This window comes from Larus michahellis, chromosome 4 (assembly GCF_964199755.1).
Source record: "Larus michahellis chromosome 4, bLarMic1.1, whole genome shotgun sequence".
NCBI lineage: Eukaryota > Metazoa > Chordata > Aves > Charadriiformes > Laridae > Larus > Larus michahellis.
The window spans coordinates 2,717,315-2,732,276 of record NC_133899.1 but is presented as its reverse complement, the minus strand read 5'-3'; the positions used below and the strand labels follow the sequence as shown (position 1 = coordinate 2,732,276).

At 47.6% G+C, this 14,962-nt stretch overlaps 1 protein-coding gene across 9 annotated transcripts in view; it reads right to left on the bottom strand.

The window, feature by feature from the left end:
* Positions 1–298: 298 nt before the first annotated feature.
* Positions 299–14,962, bottom strand: part of KLHDC4 (kelch domain containing 4) — a 37,283-nt gene continuing 22,619 nt past the window's right edge. For 4 of the 9 annotated variants that reach the window (XM_074582741.1, XM_074582746.1, XM_074582747.1 and 1 more), the window contains 5 exons: positions 13,528–13,609; positions 11,303–11,511; positions 9,545–9,944; positions 8,721–8,837; positions 7,820–8,412 (listed from right to left, as the gene is read on the bottom strand). In XM_074582741.1, the coding sequence (XP_074438842.1) occupies positions 8,237–8,412; positions 8,721–8,837; positions 9,545–9,944; positions 11,303–11,511; positions 13,528–13,609 (984 nt within the window). In that variant the 3' untranslated portion in view covers positions 7,820–8,236. Of the gene's footprint in view, positions 431–552; positions 653–4,350; positions 4,424–6,243; positions 6,432–7,819; positions 8,413–8,720; positions 8,838–9,544; positions 9,945–11,302; positions 11,512–13,527; positions 13,610–14,962 lie in introns of those variants that run through there. The other 5 variants (XM_074582743.1, XM_074582744.1, XM_074582745.1 and 2 more) reach the window with 3 other exon arrangements.

Sequence of the window (14,962 nt, the reverse complement as noted above, 5' to 3'; positions counted from 1 at the left end):
CAATTAGTGATTTGCTAAATTTCTTGGGGCGGGGAGGGGGGAATAGGGAACACAAGGTGCGAGCAGCAGCCCCCCCACCCTCCTGCCTTCACTCCTCCTCCCCGCGCTGCTCCCCCCGGGCCATGGCAGGGCTGGAAAACCACCCGCTGCTACTTCTAATTCACAGCCGATTTCTCCTGGGTAAAAATGCGTACCCAGATTTCCACCCACCCCCCCTCAAAAAAAAAAAAAAAACCAACAAAAAAACAAACCAAAACTTGCAGGCACCTTCAGCAACACAAATTGAGGAGCTGCTGGTCATCCTGCCGCGCTCACCAACACGCGAGGAGCAGCCTTCCTTGAGCATCCCATCCCGAACACGCACGCACAGAGATGCCGGGGAGCAGACTGGTGGGGAGGGAGCGGGGAGAGAGGGCTCAATTCTGATCCGCTTGGGATACAATAAAATGAAATGCAGCAAAATAAGATAAAACTCTTTTTCAAAGGCATCTGGGGAGGAGCACTGGAGCATGTCCCAGAGAGGAGGGAGAGGGTGGTGGGTTTGTCTCTTACATCTTGCTGTGGACTGTTTCAGACATCATGCTTGGGCTCTGAGCATGTAGTATTTTGCACTTTGTAATGCAGGATGTATATTCCAGCTTCCAACATGTCCCTGTAAAAAAAAAAAAAAAAAAAAAAAAAAAAAAAAAAAAAGAAAAAAAAAGGAAAAACAAAAAACCAAACATCATTGGCAATGGCAGCCTCTAAGGATGTATTCTTTTCTTTTTTTTTTTTTTTCTATGTCACTTAATTTGTTCGTTTATATCATCTTTGTAATATGCCTGCCTTGATTTTCTCCCCTCCCCTGTCCCCACTGATAATATGCATACTCATTAAAGATGCCGTATCCCTGTTCTGAGCTGTCATGGTCCCGATCGCAAGAGCGTGGTCTTAGCTCAATTGCTTGGAAATGGCCGATGGCCCCTCGCTTTTCCAAAACTGTACTGTTTCCTCCCCCCTCATGCCGTCTTTCCCCGCCGTGGGAGGTGGGCTTTGCTGGTGATCCTCCTCCACCACCACCAGGTAGGGTTCAAATGGCTTGTTTGGGATTTGGTACATCCTGGGACCAAATTCCGCCTTCCGTTCTACCCGCTGCAGCTGCGTTCCACGGGAGAAGAGGTGCGAGTGTGGCAGCAACCCGAGGGGGGGATGAAACCCATCTACAGAAATATTGGGGGGGGGGGGGGGGGGAAGGAGGGGAAAAAACCCCCTCCTCCTCGACATTTGACATACAGAGTTGTTGGGTACAGCCCTGACTTGTGGACTCAGCTTTGCTTTGCTTCTGTTTTAGCTGTTTCTCTGCTACCTTTTCAGCAGATTTCTTATTACACTGCACTGGATTGCTATATTTTTAACCAGAAATAAACTAAGGATTAGAGCATGTGCCAGTTAAATTCAGTTCTTTTCCTTACATGGTCTTATTCCCTCCTGTCGCAGTTTTTCTCCCTCTTTTTCTTCCTTTCCCTTTTCAGGCAGAGGGCTATGGGTGGACAGGGTAAATGACAACTGAAGGCAGCGAGATCCCAGTAACTTTTTCATTTCACTTTTCACAGTAACTGTCCATCATCTTCGTACCTCTTCCTCTTTATTTTTTTTTCCCCTTTTGGGTCATCTTTTTTTGTACCCTGGAATGGTTGCTGCGTCCTTGCAATGAACCAAATAACGACCTCTTGCGATCGCCGCCCTAGGAGCCCATCCCTGTGTTTTGTAATGCTGGTCGCAACTCTTTGTAAAGACTCTCCAGGACTTTTTTTTGTACATTCAAGTGCACGACACAAAGCTCCCGGCCAGGAGCGGGTTAAGCAGTTACAGGCAAACACAGTACGATATTTAGATGCATATAAAACAGCACAAAAACGCCTCTCATTATCGATCAAATAAAAGTGCCAGTGATTCCATGACTAGCTTTTCACACTGGTGACCGACTGGTTATCCCTGCCTTTGCCCACGAACCAGCAGGTACATACAGACACAAATGCAACTCGGATTTTTCCTCGCTTTTTTTTTTTCCCCGCGGGATAAAACCTCAGTCGAGCTGAGCTTTGTTCAGCGTGGAAGACAGCCGAAGACTAATATTAATTGGCTCCCAAACCACGTGTTTAAAAATAATGATTCCTTTATTAATCACGGGGAGCTGAGCAATTTGTCTTAGTTCTGGGCTTTTCACATTTGCCCAAGGCCAGAAATATTCTTGAGAAGTAGCCCAGAGAGAGAGGTAATTCAGTATATTTCCCTGTCTTACGAGCCCTGGATTCACGCGTATCTACCTAAGGCATATTAAAACGTCTATCAGCGTGGCACATAAATCTATGTAAATTGTCCATACCTGCTGTTTTATGTCCACACTGACAGATGCAAGTGAACAGCTGAAGGTTTAGATCATATTTTTTTTTTTAGGCTGCGATGGGATTTTTATGTTCCTGCAGCGGAACAAGCAGCACCTGAAACACAAGGAGGGGCTGGGGCTCAAGGAACCAGCCCACCTCAGTAAAGCCATTGGGAAAAGGGCCACCTCTCCCTCCCCGGGGACACCCCGGTCCTCCGGCCAGCCCCCACCTGTGTGAGCGACGGGCTGGTTTGACACCGCATTCTTTGGGGAAGGCAAGAGGGAAGGAATACAAAAATCCTCCGCCTGCTCGTGCCACGTCAGCTTCTCACCAGCCCATCTGGCGTCTGGTTTGCTTGTACCCGAGACCCAGATTCTCCGAGCGCGTTGGGACTCTCCAGGGCCTGATCTTTCAGAGATACTGAGCTGTTGCAGCATCTATTTACCTTGTGCGGAGTTATGAAGCCTCAGTACTGCTGGAAAAAAAAAAATAAAAAAAATCCAGACTGCAACAGAAGGGGAGGGGCGAGAGGAGAAATAATGTCATTTCGATGATGAAGGGCTTAATTGAAACCCAAGGACTAATTAGATGTCCTGACAGGCTTTGGCAAGTTAGGGAGGATGCAAAAGTAGGAATTTTTTAAAACTATCATAGGGTGAGGTTGGCTCCAGAGATTTGTGCTAAAGCAGAACAGAGCAGAGGCCGGACTGGATCTCCTGCCGGTGCTGCACAGCTTTGCTGCTCGTGGGGAAATTGCTCACACAGAAGATGGGTCTTGCAGACTCTTGACATGGGGACAAGTTTTCCTGGTGTAGGGGAACGGGTCAACTCCTGGCGCAGTCCCCAAATGAATTGCATGGGTCACGTTGCTGCCGATCACTGACCTTCGCGGCAAGGCTCCCTGACCAGCTCTGCGCTGTGCCCAAGGATCGAACCATTGCTGAAGACGACTCCGAGTGCAGCAAGCACTAGATACATGCCTTTGAATAACAGATCCACCAGAACCGTGCTTCTCTCGGAGGCATTTCAAGCTCAAGAGTTCCTTTTATTGGTCTGTTTAGACTAACATGACCCTCCAGGCACTTAGCTTCAGTGCTACCGCCAGCCTGTTTTTCCAGGGTATGCGTAATCACCTCATTACCATGCCAAGCCAGGGGCTTTCAACAGGAAACGAACCCCCATGGCTACTAATCAGTGCCCAAAGGTCTGAATGTGTAACTCAGACACACCGTGAGCTGTGCTCCCTTCAGCCGAGGCATCTCAGAGGTCATGCTCCGAAACATTAAAGGAAATGGCACTTTGTAGATGTTGAGAGCTGCCGAGCGTTGCCCAAAAGTTTTTGTTGGATGGCTGGCTTAGAAATGCTGTGGTGGGTTATACATTCCCCATCTGGAGGTGTCACTGGAAGACGAGACTCGTGTTCATGCTCAGGTGTCATTTGCTCCACTACACTGCTACCCAGCAGACTCACAATCCTTATCATCTGCCTAGTTCCTTTTATCCCCGATTTGGGTACACTGTTAACAGCACCGATGGTCTAGCATGGCTCAGGCTCACTTGTTTTAACATGGTAAGAACACCAACACCCAAGCCCTTACCTCCTCCGCAAGAGCAGCCGCCCCCACCCCAGCAGCAGCTGCATTTTGGTATCAGGTGTTTGGCCTTGTTGGAAGGGAGAGCTGGGAGAATGACTCCCACGAGCAGCAGGAGCACTGCTCCCCAAGCCCTTCAGCATGGAGCATGTTTCAAAGCCCTTGTCTTGTTCGTCTGTAATGTTCAGAAGCTGTGGGTTAGTGATGAAGGATGCTGCGGCTGTTGGGCCAACAGCTGTTTCCCACCAGAAGCTAAAGCATTTGATATGCTCCCATTCCCACTCCCCCATCCCTCAGAGACCTGTTTTTCTACGAACACGTGTGTCTTTAGCCTTTCTGTCTTGCTGACAGACACAACGTGCTTGGGGCTGTTTAGTACTGGTTGGACTCACCCATGGTGCTGCTGCAGCAAGAAAGCAGAAGCGTTGCTGACACAAAACAAGACGGTGAATGAACCCAGATTCTCTGTAAGATGAATGAAGAAGGATGAGATCAACCCGGACTGCGCAGAGCGCGACAAGCCTGACAAACAAGCAATTTGCCAGCAGAAGTTTTAAGACTGGTTTATCTCCACAAGGCACCACAGCAGGTAGGCAGCGCGGCAAGGAGACCAACAACTCAGCGTGATGGAGCCGTTAGCAAAATCCCACAAGCCGCGATGTCAGGAACCGTCTTCCCATCTACAAACAGCATTTATCTCTGGGTCAGCCCAATTACCCTGATTGCTCTCTGATAAAACTCCACAGCAAGGTTCATTCATTTCCACGCTCATCACGCTACACCGCACACACGGACGTGGGGAAGAAGCAATCCCGTGTGTTACAAGCTAAGCTTGAGTTACACGTGAAACCAGTAATCTTCTACTGGGGCCTCTTTTGTGCACCCCCTAAAGTCAAATGCACTTCAGCTGGCACTCTCCTTTATTCTCTTTTTCCCTTCCTACCTGTGCATGTAAATGTGATAGAAAAATTCAGTTTCACTGTGTTACAGTGCAATTACAGTATGTGTGTGGCCAAAACAAAAAAAAGGATTACTGAATACATTTTCCTCAAGGATTAAAAAAAGTTACTTTGAGCCTTGACTTTTAGCTGAAAAAAAAAAAACCCCACCAACCCAACAGCTTGATTGTTTCCAGATATAATAACACACCAAGGTCTCTTTCTCCAATGTAAATATTTACATGTTCATCCCTTTACAATGAGATGGGCAAAAGCAATGGTCTGATGGATGCCAAAGGAATAACTGAGTTTTATTTGTGCGTTCATGCATTTTAGAAAAAAATGTACAGACTGTTCTTTGTACATGTCAGACAAGAATAACTACTCTTATGACAGACACTGCTAGAGTTTCTCTGTTCCTAGTTTTCCACCAAGTTCTAGCCCTGGCCCTTCTCTTGGGTATCATTTTAGGCAGGACACTTCACTGGTGTGTGTCTGCCCACAAAACACTTACATTCCTCTTTAGGGTACTTTTGGACCCAATACAAGAAAAATAACCAGATATCTGATCCAGCAACCCTCAATAGGCTTCGGTGGACTTTCAGCCAATGCTCAGAGATGCAAGGTACCATTACAGTTTCCTATCAAAGTATCACAGTCTGCATTTCTTAAGACCACGGCAGAGCCCATCACGTTCAGACTTCCTCTGTAGGCACTTAATGTAGTAGTCATAATCAGTCATCCCTGCCTGGGTTTCCACCACAGAGAACTTTTACCTTTTCTCAGAGGTTTCATTTGCTCAACCAACATGTGACAGCTCCCAAGCCTTCCACGCTTACACCAGCAAGAGATGGGCCGGGGTGTCCAGCCAGATCTTCAGCTGCTGCTGGCTGCAGCTGGCTCAAGGGAGTGCTGCATTTGCCTTGTTTGTTCTGCTGAGCAGTTGCTGCAGACGCACCAGAACTAATTTGCAGCCATTGGACCTGAGGCAGAAACGCTCCGGTGAGAGCGGACACCTGTGTGGGTTTCAGTCCCCACACAGGCTGTTCCAGTGACAGTGTGACAGCCTTGTTTTGTCAGAGCTGACAACTAAGCCTCAATTTTCAGGCCAGGACAGTTTGCCACGGCAGCATCCTCTCATCATACAACCTAAGGATGGCCACCAGAGCCTCCTGAACCAAGCTGTATGACTGCCCACAGCCTGGTGGCTCATCCAAAACCCTAGCTCTGGGAGGAACAGAACCAAGCTGCGTGCCCAAGTCAGCCCAACCTCACGGCAGAGCAATGACAGCCCTGGGAAGCCAACATCCCCCCTGCAACCCACCCCCAAAGCCTCCTCTCCCTCACCTTTGCGAGGCAGGCGGTGTGCTCCCCACAGGAGGCTGCACGAACACGCTGTTGTGCCACTCGCAGGAGCGGGACGCTTGGCCCATCCTGACTCACAGGCTCCTTGGAAGCGTGTGTCTTCCAGTCTATGCCTTCTCCCGTCATACTTAGCTTGGCACAGAGCACAACTAGGACTACGTTCCAGAGCCCTTGAGGACAAGATGAAAGGAAAAACCTCAGATTATCGTTGCACACATTCCAGCTCATCTGATGCATCTGGTTCCCTCATCCAACAGTCCCTCCACTGGAGAAGGGGGAGGGAGAATCCTTTCCTGCGGCTGCCGCAGCCCTGTACAAAACTATCTTTCATCCTTGGCACTGCTGTAACTTGGCTTCAGCTCAAAAAAAAAAACCAAAAAAACCCTCTTTCAGGTTGCATATCTGTATTTGAAAAGATTAAAAGGCAAAAAATTATAAAGCAAGTCTACCAAAAAGTGTGTGTTCCTGCCTCCGGTTGGGCTTTTGGAATGGAGCCCTCTGCACAGATGCTATGATTTTAAAACCACTATTTTTCAAACATAAATAAAATAAATAAAATAGTAATTTTAAAAAAACCTGCAAATGTAACCGAGTGGCAGATTCCCCAAAACTTTGCACAGAAAGCCACAAATGTCATACACACACGACGGATCAAATGTCAATGAGATCAAGGTATTGCAAACTAACCCAAGTGACAGGAGAACAGGGCAACTGATGCCGTTAGCCAAGCCAGCACCACGGATTCTTTCCTAGGTTACCAATAAATGGTTTGTTTTCACCTCTTCCCCGTCATTTGGCACGGAAGGCACCTCCCTATCAACCACTGTTTTATCTTGACAATTAAATCACACTGGCAGCCTGCTCTATTTAATTTTTATTACATTCTAATTAGTGCTGCAGAACCTAACACTGCTCTCCTGAGAACTGGTTCCCTGGTGATGCCGCCGTCAAAACAATACCCATGGCACCCTGGATTTCTCTGCGCAAGGACAGCCAGTACCTTCTGGTATCAACCCAAGTCATCACTTGTTTGCTGCAACAGACACACTTGTATCCCATCTGTTGTCCCTACGGCCCACAGCACTGCTCTGCTGGAAAGAAAGCAAGGCCTTGAGGAAAGGGGATGAGTCAGGAACCAGCAGTAAAAACACGTCCTTTGAGAGCGTCAGCCCTCTCCCTCCTGTCCTCAGCATGCCATCAGGTCTCAAGATAGGACATTTCGCTGGTCATAAAGAGTTCACTTGAAGGACAACTGCTTTCTCGGCCAACACGTGAGAAACTGAATTGGGAGATTCCACAAGCAAAGGCAAAACCTGCTACAGCTAACATTAAAAAGGAAGATACTTTCACTGTTACACGCATCAGGGGTTACAGTGGCTCTCATACAGATAAGGTATGAAAGGATTCCCAGGTTTCTCCAGGCTGCGCAGCCACATCTCAGGACGGCTGGTGCATCTTAAGACCACTACCTGCATATTTCACAGCGGGAACAGCAATCCCTCTTCCACAGCAGGAGAAAATGAAGTAGAAAAGCTAGGATGAACTGAGAAAACCAAGATGATGTAACCAAATAAGTTTATTGTAGAAACCCTTGGAGATACATTCTGGCCCCATCAGGGTAGAGAATTTGGGACCAGTGAACCACTGTGATGTGCAGTTTGTCTTGACTCAAAACAACTTTTGAACAAAACATACAGTATTGCATACACCATCCCCAGCAGAACAAAGTGCTTGGACAGCAATCCTGTTCCTCAAGATTCTCCCACAACCTCCAGGGAAATAACAGCACATCCAGAGCATTAACCAAGTAGGCACACTGAGACTGGTCGTCCCTGAGGCACTCGGAATAGGCAAAAGATGGAGCGCCAGGACGCCTTCTAGACACGCTGACTGCCTGGCACATCAGGCTGAGTTCAACAGGGTTAACCACTGCTCCCAGCACATTTCTTCACTCATAGAACAGCCTCAACAATATCTAGACCGAATCTCCATAGAAAGTCTTTGCCATGGCATGTGCCACTTTTACCACCTTCTTCTCCTTGGCATCCGGGCCCATGTTGCTGCGGGCTAGTTTAATCCAATACTGCTCCGTCCTGGACAGATAGTCTTCATGCTTCTCATCAGGCTGAACAGATGGGTGTTGCTCCTCTCCTAGTACACAATGGGAGGAAGACAGAAAGAGAGGTCACAAACAGCTAAGGAAGGCAATCTGCTCTTCCATGTGTCAACCTGTCCAAGGCTACTCTTGTGTTTACATGTAATAGCCTAAAAACCTATCAGTACCCAATGAAATTTCTCCTCTGCCCCGGGGGCAGTGTACTATGCAAACTCTGCTTTTGCTGGAAAACTCACCTGGATGCCTGTGAGGCCTCCCAGGCTGGCAGCAGGACGAGCAAGTATTGTACCAAAACTCACTTTATATTAGGATGTACGAGGACAACATTTATTTTAATCATTACCTCCCTCATCTTCACTCTCCTCTTCAGAACTCTCCTCTTCCTCTTCCCCTCCCTCTGCACCTTCCGTATCATCTTCCTCTTCATCCGACTCTGACTCCTCCAGCCATTCTTGTGCTTCTTTGATGAGAAAGAAAGTAAAAGAAATAAATAACAAGCTGTTCCTGCTTCAAATCCATCTTCGCTGAGGTATCTCAGGTAATGCTTTCTGCAACACCACTGACCACGCTCATGTAAGGACCATGCAGCCAGGAATTCAGGGAACTGACTTCCATTCTTGCCACACATCCCCTGAAATAGCCTTCCCAGCTTGGGAACAGCACAGCAGCCAGAGTACGCAGCAAACACGCTACATGTTTAACGTACAGAGAGAGAACCCTAGCTAATACCCACATGCTTTGCAGTACCCGAGACCCTCACTGCCCTGAGAAGGTGAGGACAGGCAAGAGCGTACATCTCTGTCTTCTCCTGAGTGGATAAGTATGGCACAGCAGGACTTCCCAGGCCAGAACTTGCCACCAGTGAACAAAGACGCTCTGTTTACGTCTTGGTTTTCAGAGTAGACAGACCAGAGCTCGCTAGCTACCATGATCGCAAAGCTCTGGACCAGACAGGTTTCTGCAGAGACTGACCATAAGACGCTCACATACTCCCAAGCTTTTTCCTGTACAGGAAAAAACACTACTCAAAGGCTCATCACCACCCCTTGAGGGAGCTCCATAGTTGTTTGGTCTTTTTTTCCGTAAAATACAGCACTGCTGGAAACCACATCCTGGGGGTTGCTACACTGAAGGCAGAGAGACAGAGATCCCACCATCGAAGCTTACTTGGATCCATCTCCACTAGCACCTTCCATTCTTCCATCTTGTGTAGGTCTACGCTGTAGAGGTCACTGAGGGTGAACTGGCGATCGCCCACCTCAAACATTCCTCCATACACATAGAGAATCCCATGCTTCACTGCCAACATGGCATTCGAACGTGGGCATGGCTCCACTTGCTGGCTCAAGGCTCCGTCTTCCTCCTCCTCTGATTCAGACCTCTCCTCCTCTTCTGCAGGTCCAGAGATCACCTGTTTGATTGTCATGACAGTCCCATCTTCTGCCACCACCTCTTTGACTATCTCCACTGGGCCTTGTGGATGTTGCTTCTCCATGTCCTCATCTTCAGCACCCTCTGCCTCAGCTTGTCTGCCACGTCTTCGCTTCCTCTTCTCTGATTTTGGTCCCTGTTAACAGGAACAGGGGACAGAAGGAGACTGCATGTGAACTGTGTGCACCTAATAACTGTACAACAGTTAATACAAATACTATGGATGCAGCTGGGAGGGAGGAGAATTAAATTATTTTTCACTAGAATTGTAAATCTCAAGTGATAGGTACAACGTCCCACTCAGCATGGACTTCTGTAAGACATAAAACAAGGAGCAATGAAACTCCTGGAGAACCCACAGCGTGGAGTTTCTTCCTCTATTAACGGCAGCATGTGCTGAAGAGACAGAAAACAGCTCTTTTGCTCTCTATCTTGCAGGTGTACGCAAACACACACACTGTCCACCAGTCTGTGACAAGGGCAAGAGAAAATAACCCACCACTTTGTGAAATCAAAACAATTGCTGGGTGCTAAATTACAGTGCGTTACCAGGAAGCACTCCAGGTCTTCAAAGTACTGTATGAAAGGGCTGGAAAACAGTCAGTTGGGCAGGCAGAAGCAAACACCCGAGTGCATGTTTGCCTGTTATTATGTGATTGACGACTTCTTTTTGAGAACAAAGCCAGAAATAGTGGGGGTGGAAAGAAGGAAGTTCAACTAGGTCATCTGCACCTCACTTCCCCCTTGAGAGCGGTTCAAACAAAATCAAAGATCTGAGCTGAGGACCACATTCCTGAAGCTCTTATGAGCCAAGGTTAATATTTCATCTCTTCTAGTAGCTCATCAACAATGGGGAAGAGAGGCAGGTTTTTTGATCCCAACGCAATGCACGATCTTTTCACAGTAGCTTTTACTGAACTATCTCATGTCAGACTTACACATCTTACCTGGAGCTGGCCTCCAGTAAAACACCGTAACTATGTTTTCATGCTGCTTTGTTTCATTTTGCATTACACGACAACAGGGCAGAACAGCCTGACTCCTGGAAGAGGGAGACTGCCTCCTGAGTCACTCTCACTTTGTGCCCAACCATCAGGGCTCACAGGTTTCCTCTCTCCCCAGAGGGGTGGCAGTCTGCACTACACTGCGGAAGCAGGGCATGGAGAGCACAAGGAGCTATGTGGCAGGGAAGGAGAGAGGCAGCATAAAATTAGAGAATTCAGTTGGTCTGGTAGCAAAAACCTGCTAGAATTGCACATCCCCAGCTTAACTTCTACAGCCTCTCGCCCTCTTCACAATCAGTGGGTCACAGATCAAAGCAGCAGACACACCTGGTGGCTCAGCTTCTAGAGCACTGAGTTATTAGAAAGAGGCTTGCTTCACACTGCAAGAAAGATGTATGAGGCCAAAAAAGGCCCAAAGGACATGCATCAAATGATCACAGAGAACGAACTGAATATATTTGTGTTATTTTTAAAAAAAACAAAACCCAACCTTTAGCTGTCCAGGAAACCAGCGGTTTTTCCCCATGTCATAGAAATAAATATCGTTGAAGAAGTCCCCTTCAATGCTCTCTTCCTCTTCTTCATCATGCACGCCTCCAAACAGAAGGGAGCGGTTATTGGGACCAATCGCCACAGAGAAGCCAGACCTGGGAGTGGGTTTCACCCCGGACGGGTTGAGCCGACTCCATGCCCATTTGTCTGGTAACGGATAAAAGCAAATATGAGCATCAGCAAAGGAGAACCCCGATCGTTTTCATATCTTCCAAGGCCCTTCAGTACTCCAGCAAGTAACTGAATGACCCATTTTGGACATTCTCAGAACTGCCTTCAACAACAATGTTAATCGGAACCACTTGCTTTTCCACTTCTATCACACAGCTAACCTGCACATCCCTGCTACCCTTAGAAAGCCGTTGTGTCTTTAATAAAAGCAAATGTGGAGAGCTAGCTTCAGGGTGTGCTTTCTGGGGCAAGGAGCCTCTTGAAAGGTGTATGCGCCTTTACAGGAGGGTGGAGTTCAAACAGGGACTGATTATATACAACCTTTGAGTACCAAGGAAGTGCACCTCGGTTATCCCATGGAGCCCACCATACATCAGTTCTCTTCACAGGACGCTTTTACTGTAGTACCTTAATTGCCAACTCGCACCAAGCCAAGAATAAGTACAGTTCATTGTAAGGAGACCCAGCCACACTTTAAAAAAGGGCTCAGCAGTGGGACAAGGCTTGTGCTCTAAACTCTCCGCTATTGCTCCAATCCTTTCTACCCTGGATTCAGAGCAAATCCCCTAAATGCAGGCTGGGAGAAGCACATGGACCGGCTAGCCACTGTGTTCCTGAAGGAACCACAATTTCAACAAGATAAACTCTGAATAGGACATAATGCAAGCAGGGTCTGGAATCTAGACAATATATGTGACCAACCCTCCTCCCCAAATCCCACTTTAAGATGCTCAGGTTTATAGAAATCTATCACAATTTTAACATTTTAGAAATTCAGCTCAAAAAAAGATTGTGCCATTCCCTGAGCCAAGGACAAAATACACTCTCTCCCAAGGAAAGTGATGGAATTCCTATTTCTGGGGACATTCACAGATAAAACAACCAACCAACCAAAACCCACGCCTGATCATATCCCTGCACTAGGTAATCTAATGAGATCACACCCCACTCTTCTCTCTCAAGATTCTGCAAGAGAGACATCACTACCCAAGAGAGTTTGTCAAAACATGAATTTCCAGTGTGGAGAATTCTGAAATCCCAAAGATTTTCTGTTGTGAAACAGAAAAGCAGGGATCAAAATGTCCCAGAGAACAGGAATTTCAAAATGTTTTAATTCCCGCCCACATACAAACCAAAAAAATCCTTAAAATATCTTTTCGTCTAGTTTTTTCTGAAGCTGCCTGTGCAGGCCAGAACGTTTCACGTAGTTAAGCAAGGAGCCTGGAGACCTTCCACTCCATCTCAGACTATTCCAGGGCAAACTGGGAGGTGTCAGTATAGATGATGCTGTGAGCCAGAAGTGATTCTCTGACAAAAAGTACACCCCAACCTTCCTCCTCCGCCAGTTTTTCAACCAGCTCCAATCCCCCAGTGTTTCACTGTGTCAGAGCCACCATTTACACTAGCTCTGAAATCAAGTCACCTGGAGCTGAGAACCATGACTCCTTACAGCCTTCGGCTAACCACAAAGCTTTTGCTCAGCTCAGAAAGCAGACACAGCCTCATCTTTTCAGGCTGTAAAACGGAGCGCAAGAAGGGGACAGAACCGCTGCGCAGCGTACAGTCTGCTGCAGCAACAAGCGCCTGCTTCCCGTTTCCCTTTGCAGGGCGCAGCAGTGAGGAATTCTGCCTGTGTGTGTAATGGCCTATCTTCCTTCTCCAGCACACACAAACAGAAAAGGAGGACATAATGCCTCCAATATCCACCTGCAACTGCTGTTTCCTTCACCCTAGCCCCTTTCTTTTTAAGCTAGGGCCACAGTATACAAATGCACTTAGCTACTCCTGGGAAGAAGAAATATTTAAATCAACTCATCTGCTGTGTTTAGCCCCAAAGCAAACACTGGGGCACAGCGCTTTTCATTAAAAGGGAAATTTTGTTCTAGGCTTGGGGTTTTTTGGTCTGTTGTTCAAAGGAAGAGAGAGGATTTGTATTCACAGTCCCGCAGCATCACTTCCAGCACAGCCCTCCTAGCTGCAGCAGTAGCGTACCTTCCTCCTTGCGTGCACCTTCGGTCTTCAGCAGGAACATATCTGTATGCAGGGTGCCTTTGTCAACATCTTTCTTAATTCGCTGCAGAGAAGGGAAAGACAGGGATGCTCAGTGAAACAGTTTCAGTGGCTCAAAACATAGGAGGTCGAACTCTTCAGAAAGTCACCCAAACCAGAATGGCGGTATGTGCCATTCCGAACTCACCACCCCACAAATAAGCCTAATTGCAGCCTGAATCTGTACATTCCTACGCTAAACACACAAACACTGTGACTTGGGGGCAAGGAGAAGCCATTTAAACCGAGAATACTTCCTGTGATGAGCCACACAAATTCCTGCCTGTGACAACCAGGCTGCAGCACAGATCCTGGGATTCGTGGCCGTATGAAGACTACATGATGCAGTCTAAGGCCAGGAATTTTGGCACCCAGAGAAGAGAAATAAATTGTAACAAGGGATTAAACCCAATTGTTTTGTGAAAGAAAGGAAGGATAGGCAGCACCAAGGAAACAGGAGATGCAAGGTCCTGCCTCTTACTCTACCACAGACAGTTTCAGGTGCTCTCAAGGGACTAATTTAACATCTGTGCCTCTGCTCCTCTAGCTGTAAGAGAGAGCAGATACCCACTCTACCAAAGTGGCACACGATAACTTTCCACAGGCCTTGCAAGGCCCTCTGGGATTCCGCCCTTGGATGTTGAGCAGAAGCTCAGAGTGTCTGTGCTCTATCAATTGCAAGGCCCAAGTTTAAGTACAGATCTGTGACTAGCACACAGACTTCCAGTCCCTGCCACCCCCATCTCCATCCCACTACAAGAGAAGCAGAGGTGACAGCTCTCTCTCTACATCACAGCCCGACTACAGCTGTCACTTTTAGCATTCAGGGCCCCACAGAGCCTCGAGCAACAGTTTTTTTCTACTAAACAGAAACAGAACAGAAGCCCCACTTCCACCCCTACTAAAGGCACTAGCAAGAGCAGGACCAAGCCTCAGCTGAGGCAATTAAATGCATCATTTTAAACACGATTTTCCCTTGCTCCTTTCACTGTAAGCCCCTGTACTCCAGTGCTCATAGCAACATGCAGCATTTGAAAGCAGCACTATGCAACACCACTGTAGGAGGTCTTTTAATAATGTCATTATCCACCCATCCCTTCATGCAGAGCTCCTGCTTCCTTGTAATTCCCTTCCTCCTGGGGGCAATGGCATTGCCATGTTGTGTCACTGCTGCCAGGATGCAGGCAGTGGATCCCAGCAGAAGCTGGGCAGGTTGGGTTAAGTCTTCAGGAAGATGAGCAGGGCTTGGGTGCACTCGACAGCACAACAACACAGTGCCGTCCTGTTCTTGCTGCACATCTGTGCCCAACCCTGCGCACCGCACTTGGCAGGTTCTGTTGTTGCAGGGTATGCTGTTATTGCATGGCCGGGCATCCAA